The 16,692-nt window shown below is 44.6% G+C and overlaps 1 protein-coding gene across 1 annotated transcript in view; it reads left to right on the top strand.

The window, feature by feature from the left end:
- Nucleotides 1-7,905: 7,905 nt before the first annotated feature.
- The window catches only part of Nufip2 (nuclear FMR1 interacting protein 2), a 33,445-nt gene continuing 24,658 nt past the window's right edge, over nucleotides 7,906-16,692 (top strand). The window contains exons 1-2 of the mRNA XM_075991557.1: nucleotides 7,906-8,279; nucleotides 13,286-15,004. Coding sequence (XP_075847672.1) covers nucleotides 8,000-8,279; nucleotides 13,286-15,004 — 1,999 coding nt within the window. The 5' untranslated portion in view covers nucleotides 7,906-7,999. The remainder of the gene's footprint in view (nucleotides 8,280-13,285; nucleotides 15,005-16,692) is intronic.

Below are 16,692 nucleotides of genomic sequence, written 5' to 3'. Positions count from 1 at the left end.
GTCTTGAACTCACAGAGATCTGCCTGCCTCTGCCTCCCAAGTGCTGGGATTAAAGGCGTGTGCCACCACCGCCTGGCCTTTCTTTCTTTTTTGGTTTTTTTTGAGACAGGGTTTCTCTGTAGCTTTGGGACCTGTCCTGGAAGTAGCTCTGTAGACCAGGCTGTCCTCGAACTCACAGAGATCTGCCTGCCTCTGCCTCCTGAGTGCTGGGATTAAAAGCGTGTGCCAACCACCGCCTGGCTTCAACTCTACTTAATTAATCTCTCAAACTGGGCGAAGAGAAACAACAAAATTCCAAATAAGTACATAATAGCTGATAAAGAAAAAATGTTCAAGAATTAGCTAGGTGAGGCCGGGCGGTGGTGGCGCATGCCTTTAATCCCAGCACTCGGGAGGCAGAGGCAGGCGGATCTCTGTGAGTTCAAGACCAGCCTGGTCTACAAGAGCTAGTTCCAGGACAGGCTCCAAAGCCACAGAGAAACCCTGTCTTGAAAAAACCAAAAAAAAAAAAAAAAACAAAACAAAACAAAAACAATGCCACGGAGAAACCCTGTCTCAAAAAAACAAAAACAACAACAACAAAAACAAAAAACTACTCTGGGTGTGGTAGCACCTGTCCTTATTCCTAGCACTTGGGAGGCAGAGACAGGCAGCTCCTTGAGTTCAAGGTCAGCCTGGTCTACAAAGTGAGTTCCCAGGAGAGACTATAAAGCTACAGAGAAAAGAGAAACTTTGTTTAAAAAAAAAAAAACCCAAAGCCGGGCGATGGTGGGGCACCCCTTTAATCCCAGCACTTGGGAGGCAGAGGCAGGCGGATCTCTGTGAGTTCGAGACCAGCCTGGTCTACAGAGCTAGTTCCAGGACAGGCTCCAAAGCCACAGAGAAACCCTGTCTTGAAAAAAAAAAACAACCCAATACACAAAAAACCAAAACTCCACCAAAAATCAACAGACAGAAACTGTTAAATAGGGGCTGGAGAGATGGCTCAGAGGTTAACAGCACTGGCTGCTCTTCCAGAGGTCATGAGTTCAATTCCCAGCAACCACATGGTGGCTTACAACCATCAGTAATGAGATCTGGTGCCCTCTTCTGGCCTGAAGGCGTGCCGGCAGAACACTGTATACATAATAAATAAATTAAAAAAAAATCTTTAAAAAAAAAGAAACTGCTCAATAAATATTTGCAAATGTTTAAGTGAGTTAAAGATCTTATTGTTTTCATTTCTCAACTTTCTTTTGAGTTACTATTTTATATGCTGTCATACCCTATAGATAAAACTTGTTTCTTTGATTTTATTGTTGTTTTGCTTTTATTTTATTTTATTTTGCCCTTTGAGACAGGGTCTACTGTGTAGCCATGGCTGGCCTGGATCTCACTATGTAATCCAGGCTGTCCTCAAAGTTTTAGTCATCATCACGTCTCAACCTTCTTAGTGCTGGGATGAAAAGCATACACGCAGCATGAGGTTAATACTTCTAAGTCAAATTCCAAAATGTTATTTACATTTTAATAGGCACGAATTCAGGTTTAAGATGGGGCTGGAGAGATTGGTCAGTAGTTAGGAGAGCATGGTCTGCTCTCCTAAAGGACCCAGGGTTTAGCGTTGGATTCCCAACATCCATACAGTATCTCACAATAGTTTGTAATTCCATCTGATGCCCTCTTATGGCCTCTGAGGAACCAGACACGCACATGGTGCAGACAGACCCAAAAACAAGACATCCATAAGACATCATTTTTGTTTTTCAAGCATAAAAAAATTAATAAAAATATTTATATTACCTTTTAAAATATTAAATAATAATGAAAATATCTTGTTCTTTCAAAATTTGTTTCAGGGTCGGAGTTGTAATATAGTTGATAGAGTTGTTGTTTAGCATGCACAAAGCTCTGTAGTTGATCCCCAACACCACATAAACTATGGTGGTACAAGCTTCTGCCTTTATTATTATTTTGCTTTTGAGATTGGGTCTCATTATATAAACCTTGCTGGCCTGGAACTTACTGTGTAGACCAGGCTGGTCTCAAACTCATAGAGATCCACCTGCCTTTATCTCCTGAACGATAGGATTAAAGGCATGTATCACAACATATAGCTCTATAGCTCAAAATGTTTTAGTTTTTGTGTTTTGTTTATTTTTTAATTGAGACAGAGCTTCTGTATAACAGCCCTAGTTGTCCAGGAACTAGCCATGTAGACCAGAATGGCTTCAAAATCACAGAGATCCACCTGCCTCTGCCTCCTGAGTGCTGGGATTAAAGGCACGTACTATTCCTAGCACTCAGGAGGCAAAGACAGGCAGATCTTTATGAGCTGAAGAACAGCCTGGCAGGTTGGGCGGTAGTAGCACAAGCCTTTAATCCCAATACTCAGGAGGCAGAAGCAGGCGGATCTCTGTGAGTTCAAGGCCAGCCTGGTCTACAAGAGCTAGTTTCAGGACAGCCAAGGCTGTTACACAGAGAAACCATATCTCGGGGGAAAAAAAAAAGGCATGTGCCATCACCACCTGGCTTCAAAACATTTTCTTTTCTTTTGTCTTCTGAGACAAGGTTTCTCTGTGTAATAGTTCCGGCTGGCCACCACTGCCAGGCAAAACATTTTTTTTAGTATTTATACACATACACTTGCCAAGAGATGGCACCAAATCTCATTACAGATGGTTGTGAGCCACCATGAGGTTACTGGGAATTGAACTCAGGACCTCTGGAAGAGCAGTCAGTGCTCTTAATCTCTAAGCCATCTCTCCAACCCCTGCAAAACAGTTTTTTTTAATAGAAATTCTGTCCTAGAGCAGGGAACACCTGTGGGTTGAGCTGAGGCTGCAGGGGAGTGGGAGAGTGCTGATTTAAAAATACAGACTACGAAGGCACTGCTCCTTTCTCCAGCTCTGATCAGTTCCCCTACCAGGGATCTAATCTGGCCAGGGTCTGCCTCCCTCCTGAGTAGACCAGAGGCCTCATCTGGTAGCAGTTCCCCACTCCAAGTGACTAGACTGGGGGTCCAAACGGGTGTTTTTCCCTGGGACACTGACACAGAGTAGTCAAGTGCTAGAGCACCACAGTAGGCATGGCTGAGCAAGAATTGCCACTGGGATGAAGCGGTGCAGGGACTCTCGGGCTGTGCCAGAAGTCCACCTCTCAAGCTCTCTTCTTATATCATTCTGGGCTTTGCCCTGTCTGAGGCCATGGGGGCTCTTCTGTTCGACAGCCACCTTCCTCATCCTCTGTGGAGTCACCAGCCATCCATGCTGGTGTGAAGAGGAGCTTGCGAGGCTTCACCATCAAACAGACTTCTCAAAGAAAGAGAGAGACAGAGAGAGGGGGGGAGGGACGGGGGGAGGGAGGAAGGAAGAAAGAAAGAAAAAAAGGACAAAGGGAAAGAAGCCCCTTTGTCCTAACCACAACCTGAAATTCATTTAATGATTTTTTTTTTTGCTTTGTTTTTCGAGACAGGGTTTCTCTGTGGCTTTGAAGCCTGTCCTGGAACTAGCTCTGTAGACCAGGCTGGTCTTGAACTCACAGGGATCCGCCTGCCTCTGCCTCCCGAGTGCTGGGATTAAAGGCGTGCGCCACAATGATTTTTTTTTAAATAAATTCAGGGACCAGGCAGTGGAGGCACACGCCTTTAACCCCAGCATTTGGAGGCAGAGGCAGGTCTACACAGTGCTGGGATTAAATAATTTTGCCACCACTACCTAGAAAATTTTCTTTTTTTTTTTTTTAAATTTTTTTCTAAATATTTATTTATTTATTATGTATACAATAATCTGTCTGTGTGTATGTCTGCTGGCCAGAAGAGGGCACCAGACCTCATTACAGATGGTTGTGAGCCACCATGTGGTTGCTGGGAATTGAACTCAGGACCTTTGGAAGAGCAGGCAATGCTCCCAACCTCTGAGCCATCTCTCCAGCCCCCGAAAATTTTCTTATAATTTATTTTTAGTTTATATTTACTTGCTTTTTCACTTTTTTCTATTTTTTCAGACAGGGTTTCTCTGAGTAATTATCCTTGCTGTCCTGGAACTCACTCTGTGGTGAGTGGCGCACGCCTTTAATCCCAGCACTTGGTAGGCAGAGGCAGGCAGATCTCTGTGAGTTCCAGGCCAGCCTGGTCTACAAAAGCTAGTTCCAGGACAGGCTCAAAAACCGCAGAGAAACCCTGTCTCGAAAAACCAAAAAAAAAAAAAAAATGTGTGCACCAACACCGCCATTTATGTTTATTTATACAACTATTTTATTTTATTATTACGTTAAAAGTTTTTATTTATTTATTTATTTATTTATTTATCTATCTATCTATCTGAGGGTCAGGCTAATCTCAGACCAAGCTCCAGGCACAACTAAGGATGACCTTGAGCTTCAGGTACTCCTATCTTCCCCCACACCCCAGGTCTTCCTTAGTCCCCCTCCTTCTACCTGACCCTAGTGCCAGGAGGAGAGGTGTTCCTCACAATACTTGGCTAAAAGTTAAATTGCTTAAGTCAGTACAACTGTCTATGAGTGAATAAAGTAAGACAAGTGAAAGTGTAAGTCAGAAATTCATTGAGTGGGTTTTGTTTGTCTCAAAGTAAAATACAGAAAAAAAGTTAGACTCAGGAATGGGAATTCTACTTTCCAACTTAATGTCTAAGTCAAATACGGGCACGCGCACACGTTCCTTCTCTCTGGCTCCATAATGCTGAATTCTGTTTACATTTTAAGCACGTGGGAATAATAGAGACTAATCAAGATGATATTACTAGCAATCAGAATTGAGCAATTGTGGGCTAGGGAGATGGCTCAGTGGTGAAGAGCATTTCCTGCTCTGGGGAGGATCTGGATTTGGTTCCTAGCACCAAGTAAGACAAATCATATTCAGTAACTCTAGTTTCCCAGTTCCGGGGGATTCGACTCTTCTGGCCCTGAGGTCACTACATTCACATGCATGTACACACAAACAAATAATTGTTTTTTCCGAGATAGAGTCTTACTATGTAGTCCTGGCTGGTCTTAACTTGCTAGGTAGACCAGACTGGTCTCAAACTCATTGACATGTTCCTCTCATGTCACATTTTAAATAAAAAATTATAAACTTTACATACCTATTATCAGATAAATGGATACTACAAAATGCTGTATACGCCTTCCCAAAGCACACACTCATGTGGAATATTATTCAGTCATAAAAAGGAAAGATATTCTTTTTTTTTAAGATTTATTTATTATGTATACAACATTCTGCCTCCACACATGCCCATATGCCAGAAGAGGGTGCCAGAAGAGGGGTACAGATGGTTGTGAGCCATCACGTGTGTGCTGGGAATTGAACTCAGGACCTTTGTTTTTTTTTTTTTAAATATTTATTGATTTATTATGTATACAATATTCTGTCTGTATGTCTGAAGGCCAGAAGAGGGCACCAGACCTCATCACAGATGGTTGTGAGCCACCATGTGGTTGCTGGGAATTGAACTCAGGACCTTTGGAAGAGCAGGCAATGCTCTTAACCACTGAGCCATCTCTCCAGCCCGAACTCAGGACCTTTGGAAGAGCAGCCAGTGCTCTCAACCACTAAGCCATCTCTCTAGCCCCTCTTTTGTTTTTGTTTTAATATATTTATTTATTTACTCATTATGTATACAGTGTTCTGTCTGCCTGTATGCCTGCAGGCCAGAAGAGGGCACCAGACCTCATTACAGATGGTTGTGAGCCACCATGTGGTTGCTGGGAATTGAACTCAGGACCTTTGGAAGAGCAGGCAATGCTCTTAACCGCTGAGCCATTTCTCCAGCCCCTTGTTTTTTTTTTTTTTTTGAGACAGGGTTTCCCTATAGCTTTGGAGCCTGTCCTGGAACTAGCTCTTGTAGACCAGGCGGGCATCAAACTCACAGAGATCTGCCTCCCTCTGCCTCCTGAGTGCTGAAATTAAAGGCATGTGCCACCACCGCTCAGCTCAATCTTTTGTCTTTAAAAAAAAAGATATATTTGTGAATTTGTGGTGGCATATGCTTTTAATCCCAGCATGATCGGGAAACAGAGACAGGAGGATCTCTGTGAATTCCAGTGAGGCCAGCCTGGTCTACAAAGCAAGTTCCAGGACAGCCAGGGTGGTTACACAGAGAAACCCTGTATCAAAAACAGAACCAAAGGAAAAAAATCTATTTTACCTGTATGAGTGTTTTGCCTGAAGGAGGTTGAAGAGGGGTCGGACCCTCAGGAACTGGAGTTAAGGATGATTGACCTTCCATGCGAATGTTCAGAATCGAACTCTGGTCCTCTGCAAGAGCAGAATATGCATGCTCTTATCAGCTGAGCCATCTCTCCAGCTTCAAGGAACTTATTTAATGGACATGGAGTTTCAGTTTTACAAGATGGGTTCCAGAGATGCACTGGATTATAGCTGTACGACAGTGGGCGTGTCCTAATACCCTGAACTATGTGCTCCAAATGGTTATTACAAGTAGAAGCTGGGTATAATGGTGCATGTCTGAAATGACAGTATTTGTGAGGTAGAGGCAGGGGGATGGCAACAAGTTGGAACCCAGCCTTGGCTACATAGTAAATAATACCAGGCCAATCAGGGTCACATAGTAAGACCCTGTCTCAAACTAACAAAACAGAAACAAACAAAAAACAGGTTAAGATGGTAAATATTACATTTAAAATTTTCCTTGTGTTACATAGAGAAATATTTATCCCATTTAACAAATTATAAAGCAAGTGTACATGTAGTCTTAAGAAATCGCACACTGGCTAGGTGTGTGGTGTAGAACTTTAATCCCAGCACTCAGGAGGCAGAGGCAGAGGGATCTCTTAGTTGGAGGTCAGTTGTACTTTTGGAGCTCGAAGTCAATTAGAGTTGCGTAGTTAGATTCTGTTTCAAAACCAAACCAAACCAAACCAAACCAAATACCCCCCAAGCCCACAGAAATATATTTTGAGGGTACCCTGTGTCTGTGCTCATCACAACCCTATTCCTTCCTACCATGACAAGATTAGTTGAATAAACCCCATAAAATGCAAATACATCTTTAAATTTCAATAATTTTTGTAAATGCAAAACAAAAAAATGTGAAAAACAAAACGGTAAGAACTTTTAAAGGTGTCCCTTCTTCACTCTTGAAATTCTTATTCTGAACCCATTTTGGTCCCATAGTTGACCTCACCTGTAGTGTTTAATTAAAACAAAACAAAACAAAAAAAATTCAGCATAGATTTTTCATCCCTCCCTCCCTCTTTCGCCTTCAACTACAAAGAAACAATGCTTTAAGCCCTTTGTGCCCTTTTAGAAAATTACACAGATACCCCATTGTGGAACCCTATAATCCCTCCGTGCAAAGGAAGAGATTAGCATATGAATACAAAGCAAAATGAATCCAGAATACAAAACGATCTATCGAGTTGTGAAGGTTTTGTATTCTTAAAAATGAATTTATTTCCTCTTTTGTATTGCCCCTTTTCGTGGCCAAAGGGTTAAGGAAATTGAGCTTCCCCCTCCGTGCTGGCTACCCGGAAAAGGATTTAAAAAAAAAAACCACACACACACACACACACACACACATATATCACAACAGATTCTAGGAGGTGCAAAACCAACAGATGGCTTCTAGCGCCAGTAATCGTCAGTGGAATCTGCTACACTCGAAATCAGCTTGCTTGCCTGTGAGGAGTGTAGAAAGTGCTGTTCGCTAACTGCGTGGTAAAGGAGAGAAAGCGATAGAAGAGAGAGCCATAATGCTGACGTTGAAGGCCCGGCCCCGTGAGGTTGCATAGGGTAAGTGGCGTTGGCCAGGCGGCGGTGGCGAAGGGGAAGGGAAGAGGATTTGGGCTAGGGGCGGGGCTTGAGGCTCAGCGTGGCTCCTGATTGCCGGAGCGCAGCTGCCAATCTTGCCGATCCGCTCGCTTAACCAGTGCGCTGGCGAGACGCGCTCAGATATACTGAGCGAGCGCTGAGAAGCAGCCTCAGATCCTGACGGTGCAGCAGCCCGCAGCCTCAGCCAGGGAGTCCCAGCCGCTTTCAATGGAGGAGAAGCCCGGCCAGCCACAGCCTCAGCACCATCACAGCCACCACCATCCGCACCATCACCCCCAGCAGCAGCAGCAGTCGCAGTCGCACCACCACCACCATTACTATTTCTACAACCACAGCCACAACCACCACCACCACCACCATCACCAGCAGCCTCACCAGTACCTGCAGCATGGAGCCGAGGGCAGCCCTAAGGCCCAGCCCAAGCCGCTGAAACATGAGCAGAAACACACCCTCCAGCAGCACCAGGAAACGCCGAAGAAGAAAACAGGTCCGGGAGGGAGGGCGGTGGGGGAAGGGGACCCGGGCTGGGGGGGGGGGCGGCGAGGGGATGGGGGTGGGGCTAGCTGGGAAAAGCGCGGACCCGGTCGGGGTGTGCGTCCCGCGGGCCCGGGGATGCCCCCTTTCATTCTTCCCGGGCGCGGGCCGCGAGGTGGGGATCGCAGCGCCCTCGCCTTCCCCCCAGCATGGGAGAGGCCCGCGCAGGCCAGCGTGACCTTCCCCGGCCCCCGCCCCGGCTGGAGGCAGACCTGGACGCTCGGCCTTGCAAGTCCAACCTTATTTTGATTTTCATTTTTTTTTCCTCCTGCGGCCCCAGAGTTGCCCGAACGTGGGGGGCCCTAAGGAGGGGTGAAACTCGGCCGCCCTCAAAAATAATTCCCTCGAGGTGTGTGTGATTCAGGCAGGCCTAGTGGATCCGGGCGCGGGTGGTGTCGCGAGACCCTCCCGCCGGCGGCGCGGAGCCGGGCTGAGCCGAGGCGAGGAAGCGTCCGCCCTCACCCGCCAGCCCTAGCCCACCTGTGGCCTTGGGGTTTGCTGTCTGGGGGGCGGCGGGGACCCCTTCGTCCCGGGGGTCGTTTCCACCCCTAAACGCCCCTGTCTGGCGCCGGGCCCTGCTGTCTGTCCGCGAGGCTCCTCCGGAGGCCGGCGCCCCTGGCCCGCTCTCCTCAGAGCCGGCGAGGCTGGAATGTTCTCTCCTCCTCGCGGGGCCGCTTCCTGTCCGCCATGTTGGAAGCCGATTCCTGTCACCGACTCCGGCCGGCTGAGGAGCGGAGGGGGGGAAGGGTGCGGAAGGCCACACGGCACGCCGGGACCGAGGCCCCTGGACCCTCGGCGGCCACGGCCGGGTCCCCCGCACTGCGGGCGCCCGGCGCCCGGCGCCCCTCCCCCCGCCCCGCGCCGGGTTGTGTAACCCGGTGGCGGCCGCGCGGCCCCGGGCGGGTCCCTGGGGTGAGGGGCGGGGGCGGTTGGGGTGGGGGAGGGAAGCGGCCACGAGGGGAGCGGCCTGCACCGTGGACCCGCGCGCCGACGGCCGCGTTTCCCGCTCCCGGGTGCGGCGGGAGGCGCGGGCGGGCGGCCGGGCGGGGAGCCGGCCTCGAAGACGAGCTTGAGAGGGAAGGAGGCCCGGGCGGCGGCCGCGGGCCTGCGAGGGGCGAGGGGTTCGTTTTCGGTAGAGGCGGTGCCTGAGGCCGGGTGGGGTACCCAGCGGGAACCGAGCTCCCGGGTCACGAGTTTCTCTGCCACAGGAATCTCATCTCCTGCCAGGTTCGCTCACGACTCCGCCTCAGAGGCTCTCACTTAGGCCTTTTTCTTTCCAGCAGCGCCTTTCCTCCCAAGAAAAAAAAAAGGGGGGGGAACAACCTCTTAAACCTTGTTCCATCCGTTTCCCACTCAGCAGCCAGACTTCTGGGTACGGGTAGCGACTGCAGGGAGGGATAAATCAAATGGATGGACAACAGGCACAGTTTGGGTCCCCACTCTGACTAACGAAGACCTGAAAGTGGCTTGGCCGTGAGGTTGTGTCAATACCTTCTCATCTTGGACAAGACTTTTTCGGTGGTATTTCGGGAAAGGTAGTTTGTGTATTTAAGAACCCATATAGATCCCCAAACTGAATTTTATTTAACATGCTAAACGCCAACGTCTTGAGGAGATAACTCAAGAAATAAGCATCAAAGATTATATATTCGCAGATTAAAAATGTTTATAAACCGACGAGAAATGAAGGGAAACTTAATGTTAAAAGTCAGGCTGTCATTTAATACGAGCAGTTACTGATGAAAAACTTATTGTTGGCAATGTAACTTTGAAGACAGCAGCTGGCTATCAGATATTCCTTTGTAAGGTGGCACGGACTGATGATAATGTGCACTGGAAGTTAAGTGCTGAATTGTGAGGATCTGGAGCAGCCTAGAAACTTAGGAATTATGTAACACTGCATTAATTTTGGTGTTCAGAAGGTTGTCAAATAATGATGCTTCTTAGATGTCAAATTTACACTTTATAAAGTTTGTGTGTTCCCCCACAGGACTTCACCTCATAGAGATACAGACCCTGAACCATTAAGTGGCACTCCTCAAAATTTCTTAAGTTGGGATAAAGAATAAGGAGGGAAAGTGTGTTTGAAAATTTTAAGATGCTAAGTTTTTCATACGTGGTTTGGTCACACACTGCTGTTGCTTCTTTGTGTACAGTGCTAAGAAAAGAATGTTTTTGGGCAATGACCATTACTCTAAACCTTTTGAGAAACTGGTTCTCAGAACCCAGAAGAGGGCACAAGAGAAGACCAGATGTGTTGTGATTGCAGCTTCACATCCAGAAGCTAGGCTGAGCCCCTTTGAAGTGGAATTAGCATGGCAGCCCTAAATAATAAGTGCTAGGAATTCTTTAATTTTTTTTAATATTTAAGCTTTAAAAGATGCCTTTCATACTTTGTGCATACCAAAGCCACAGGGGAGAAGTATTATGTAGTTAAATGCAAAAAAAAAATTGTCATTAAAACAAGTACTGTTTTGTAAACTGAGGACTGAGCCTAGGACACTGGGTATGCTAGGCAGGAGTTGTGTATCACTCAGCTACCCTTTATAGTTGAAGTTGTAATTCTGGTGTCTCACTCTCCAGTGTAGCTTGAGTTAGTGTGGGCCACCATTTCCTACTGAACTGTTTTTTCCATGAGCGATTTCTGGTATCTGAACTGTTAAGTACTCTTAGATAGTAATTGTTCTGGTTTACTTACCAGACTGTACTTTGGTTCAACTTGATTTGAACATCAACTTTATTTTTTTTTTCATGTAACATTGCCCACCTTTAGTTGAAATACAAAAATTATGACTAGTGATCCAGAAGATACAGATTGTTTAACCTATTAAGCTATTAAACAGTGAGGTAATTCTTGTCTTTGATCCAGTTTCAGGAGGGTAAATTTAATGATGATCTGGTTCTCCCCTGCCCCTAATTTTTGTTTTTGTTTTAGATAGTGCATGATGCACCATTGTGCCTGGCTCGACTTTGTGCTTTTGGGGTTTATTTATTTATTTGAGACAAGATTTCTCTCCAGCTCTGATCTGGAACTCATTCTGTAGACACCAAGCAGTTGGCCTCCAACTCAGAAATTCTGCCACTGCCTCTGCCTCCTGAGTGCTGTGATTAAAGGTGTATGCCACTACTGCCCGTAGCTTTCAGCATTTTTTTATTTATTTATTTATTTATTTATTTATTTATTTTTTTTTTGGTTTTTCGAGATAGGGTTTCTCTGTGGCTTTGGAGCCTGTCCTGGAACTAGCTCTGTAGACCAGGCTGGTCTCGAACTCACAGAGATCCGCCTACCTCTGCCTCCCGAGTGCTGGGATTAAAGGCGTGCGCCACCATCGCCCGGCTTTCAGCATTTTTTAAAAGAACATTTTACAGAAAAAACATCAAATAGTGTTCTTGACTCTTGTTTCATAGTTAGACTGTATAAGAGGGAAATATATTTGAGACAGGGTCTTGATATGTATTCCTGACTGGCCTGGAATTTATCTAGATTAGGCTGCGTTCAAACTCAGATTCCCCTGCTTCTGCCTCCTCAGTGTTAGGATTGGAGGTTTGGCCATCATCTCCATGAGATCTTTTATTTGGGAACTGGAGATAGTCTAGTGGTAGAATGTCTGCTAGGGGTACTCAGCCCTCACCACGGGAAGTCTGACTGGCTATCATAGATTTTTTTAAAATGAAAAGTAGTACTTTAACACTGGAAATTAAGAATTTTATTTTTTCTTCTAATTACTAAGGGTTGAGTCTTGGACTTAATGCATGCCAGTCAGAAAGTTAAGAACTTCTTTAAAATGTATTTTCTGATGAAGAGTGATAGTGGCACATGTCTTTAATCCCAGCACTTGGGAGGCTGAGGCAGATCTCTGAGTTTAAGGACAGCCTGGTCTACAAAGTTTCAGGATGCCAGAGAAACCCTTTATCAAAAAGCAAACAAAAGTTTTTTGTAGTTACTAAGAATACTTTAAGAATTGAGGACTTTATACAATTGATGGCTAATCACCATTTTACTAGTAAGTAGGAATTGTGTCCCAGTAGATCCCTTGTAATCTTTAACTGTAAACAGCAAAGTCTTTACATTGAAATACTTGACAGATTAAAAAAATTAGATTTCTTTTATTGTGTAGTTTTGTGAGCAAGCGAGTGTTGCATGAGGGCAGAAAGCAGTGACCACAATTGAGTTTAGATTTCTAGTTCTGCCACTTCGTGACCTGGGTATTATTTTATCTAAGTCTTTTAACCCAAGTATAAGAAAACAAGTCTTTGCTTAGAAATATTGGTATAAATTTTTGCTTCGTGTGTTATGGTATGATCTGATGCCAAGTTTATAGGATTTCGACCTTTGTTAGATGGATTGTAACTAGCCACTTACGGTCTTCAATTTCCTAACTTTTGGTGGGGTGGTTAATGCAAGGGATTGAATTCAATCAATGGTCATACATGCTAGGCAAAGGTCACAGCCTTATTTCTTTTCCTTTATAGTTTACTGTATCTGAACACTTGGGATTTTGCCCAGAGGGTAGCTCTGGTCCTATTTGTGTGTATAGTTCAGGGTGCCTCAGTTTTCAGTGTGCTTGCTGAAGTTGCAAGCCGTTACCACACCTGCCTGGACTGTATTGCATTTAATTAATTGTGAGGGGATTTTTTATTTTATAACAGCTTCATGGCCATAATGTGTAGGTTTATTCTGTTTCACGGGCATGCTGCTTGAAGAGGTCCTGTTCTTTCTAGTTAATTCTGGCTGTTGGCCCTGTACATGGACCTGATGTGAATTGTGTCCCAATTCTGCCTAGCAGTGAACTCAATGTTTTAATCTATGAAATAGGGCCGACAAGTCTCTTCATAGAGATGTGAAGTAACAAACCTTACACCATAGTATCAGGACATTCAATAAACAGCTTTGAGTTTTTAGTACTATTGTGATTTAAATGGCTTTTGTTTTGTTTTGTTTTTGTTTTTCTTCTTTAGGCTATGGTGAAATAAATGGTAATGCTGGAGAAAGAGAAATATCTTTAAAGAGCCTCAGTTCTGATGAAGCTACTAACCCTATTTCTAGGGTCGTCAATGGCAACCAGCAAGTTGTAGACAATAGCCTGAAGCAGACTGTAAAGACCAGCACCTTTGGAAAAACAGGAATTAAAACCAAGAATTTTATTCAGAAAAACAGTATGGACAAAAAGAATGGGAAGTCTTACGAAAATAAATCTGGAGAGAACCAGGCGGTAGACAAGACCGACACTGTAGCAATTCCAAATGGTGTTATAACAAATAATTCAGGCTATATTACTAATGGTTATATGGGCAAAGGAGCAGATAATGATGGTAGTGGATCTGAGAGTGGATATACAACTCCTAAAAAAAGGAAAGCTAGGCGCAATAGTGCCAAGGGTTGTGAAAACCTTAATTTAGTGCAGGACAAAATAATGCAAGAGACTAGTGTCCCAGCATTAAAACAGGGACTTGAAAGTTTAAAGCCTGACTATAGTGAACAAAAGGGAACTCGGGCAGATGGTTCGAAGCCTATTTGGAAGTATGAAACTGGACCTGGAGGAACAAGTCGTGGAAAACCTGCTGTGAGTGACATACTTCGTAAAAGCTCAGATATTAAACCTGGTTTGAGCAGCAAAAAGTTTGATGATCGGCCTAAAGGAAAACATGCCTCAGCTTCTGCCTCCAAAGAGGACTCCTGGACTTTGTTTAAACCACCCCCAGTTTTTCCAGTGGATAATAGCAGTGCTAAAATAGTTCCTAAAATAAGTTATGCAAGCAAAGTTAAGGAGAACCTCAACAAAACTGTACAGAACTCTTCTGTGTCACCATCCTCATCTTCATCGTCTTCATTATCTACTGGGGAAACTCAGACTCAACCTTCAAGTCGATTATCCCAGGTCCCCATGTCAGCTCTGAAATCTGTTACTTCTGCCAACTTTTCTAATGGGCCTGTTTTAGCAGGAACTGATGGAAATGTGTATCCATCAGGGGGTCAGCCACTGCTAACTACTGCTGCTAATACTTTAACACCCATCTCTACTGGGACTGATTCAGTTCTTCAGGACATGAGTCTGACATCAGCAGCTGTTGAACAAATTAAGTCTAGCCTTTTTATCTACCCTTCAAATATGCAAACGGTGCTGTTAAGCACTGCACAAGTAGATCTGCCCTCTCAGACAGATCAGCAAAATCTGGGGGATATCTTCCAGAATCAATGGGGTTTATCATTTATAAATGAACCCAGTGCTGGCCCAGAGACTGTTATTGGAAAGTCATCAGATCATAAAGTAATGGAAGTGACATTTCAAGGAGAATATCCTGCCACTTTGGTTTCACAGGGTGCTGAAATAATTCCCTCAGGAACTGAGCATCCTGTGTTCCCCAAGGCTTATGAGCTGGAAAAACGGACTAGTCCTCAAGTTCTGGGTAACATTCTAAAACCTGGGACTGCTGAGAGTGGAGCCTTATCCTTGGAACCCAGTCATATAGGTGACCTGCAAAAAGCAGACACCAATAGTCAAGGTGCTTTAGTGTTTCTCTCAAAGGACTACGAAATAGAAAATCAAAATCCTCTGGCCTCTCCTACGAACACTTTGTTAGGCTCCGCCAAAGAACAGAGATACCAGAGAGGCCTAGAAAGGAATGATAGCTGGGGTTCTTTTGACCTGAGGGCTGCTATTGTATATCACACTAAAGGTAACTCTTTTTTTATTTCCCCAAAGATTTTGATGGGCTGATTGTGTGTGTGTGTGTGTGTGTGTATGTATGTATGTGTGTGTACACGTACGTACATACGTACGTACATATACTAGTATATTTGAGAGTCTTATGATTGATTATAAGTGGTTGAACAAGTGATGAGTATAAATTTCATGATTCAAGGTATTTGGAGACAATATATAGTTTATAAGAACGTAGTTTTCCAATGTAAAATGATCAAGAAAGGATCACATAGTTACAGAGGTTTTATGTAGAAATGAAGCACTTGCTTAAAGGAATAATTATTTTTTAGCTTTTTGAAACAGGGTTTCATAGTTAGGCTGACCTTAAATTCTTGATCCTTCTGTTTCCCAGGTGCTGGGATTTTAAGTGCATGCTACCTACCATGCCTTGCTCAGTATTTCTAAGGCTAATGAGTTTTTTATATGTTTTTGTTTTGTTTTAAAGTGATGGCCTTACGTCCTAATTCTCTGTCTCAGGTTCTGCTGGGATTTCAGGTCTGCCACGAAATGTGGCCTGCTTCTTACCAGCACTTGAGGCAGAGGCAGGCAAATTCCTGAGTTTGAGGCCAGTCTGGCCTACAGAGCAAGTTTCAGGACAGCCAGGACAAATTAATGTCTCAAACCTGAGAAAAAAAGAAAGTCGTGGGCCCCAGAGATGGCTCAATGGATAAAGGCACCTGTTTCCCCAAGCCTTATGTGAATTTGATCCCTAGTTTCCAAATGGTGGAAAAGATTTGACTTCTACAAGTTGTCCTTTGACCTCCACCTGCAAAATATAATCAAAAATTGTTTTTCTTTTTGCTGAATAGCGTAACTTTTATTTTTGGTTTTTCGAGACAAGGTTTCTCTGTAGCTTTGGAGCCTGTCCTGGAACTAGCTCTTGTAAACCAGATTGGCCCTGAACTCTCACAGAGATCCACCAAATTCTGGGATTAAAGCTGTCTGCCACCACCGCCCAGCTAACTTTTTGTTTTGTTTTTTCGAGACAGGGTTTCTCTGGAGCTTTGGTGCCCATCCCGGAACTAGCTCTTGTAGACCAGGCTGGCCTCGAACTCCCAGAGATCCGCCTGCCTCTGCCTCCTGAGTGCTGGGATTAAAGGCCTGCATCACCACTACTGCCTAACTTCCTTCTATCTTTACTTCTTTTGGTCTAGGTCTCTGAACTTCTATTCATAACTCCCTAACCATTTTTCACAAAAGAGGTGGAATAATCTTAGAAAGGAGGGGTTTATTTGGTCTGCAGATTACAGTGTTCGTGACTGAGAGAAGCCAGGGCAAGAGTTCAAGACAGGAGCCTGAAGCCAGGAACTGAATCAGCAACCAGAGAGGAATGCTGCTTACTGTCTTTCGTGGCTTGCTTAGTTACATTAGAAGAACTCAACATGCTGTATTCTTACATGTGTGTATGTGTAAAAAACAATAAAGAGGCCGGGCCTTAGTGGCGCACACCTTTAATACCAGCACTTGGGAGGCAGAGACAGGCAAGAGCTAGCTCCTTGACAGGCTCCAAAGCCGCAGAGAAACCATGTCTTGAAAAAACCAAGAGAGATAGTCAATTTGGGAAGGAAACAGGATAAGTTTAAGAAGGAAGAGAGGTGAGGTAAAAATGATTTCGTATTCACATATGAAACTTTCAGGTATAAAACTTCATGTATTAAGTTT

The sequence above is a fragment of the Microtus pennsylvanicus genome, chromosome 11 (assembly GCF_037038515.1).
Source record: "Microtus pennsylvanicus isolate mMicPen1 chromosome 11, mMicPen1.hap1, whole genome shotgun sequence".
Lineage (NCBI taxonomy): Eukaryota > Metazoa > Chordata > Mammalia > Rodentia > Cricetidae > Microtus > Microtus pennsylvanicus.
This window is presented reverse-complemented; position numbering and strand designations above follow the sequence as displayed.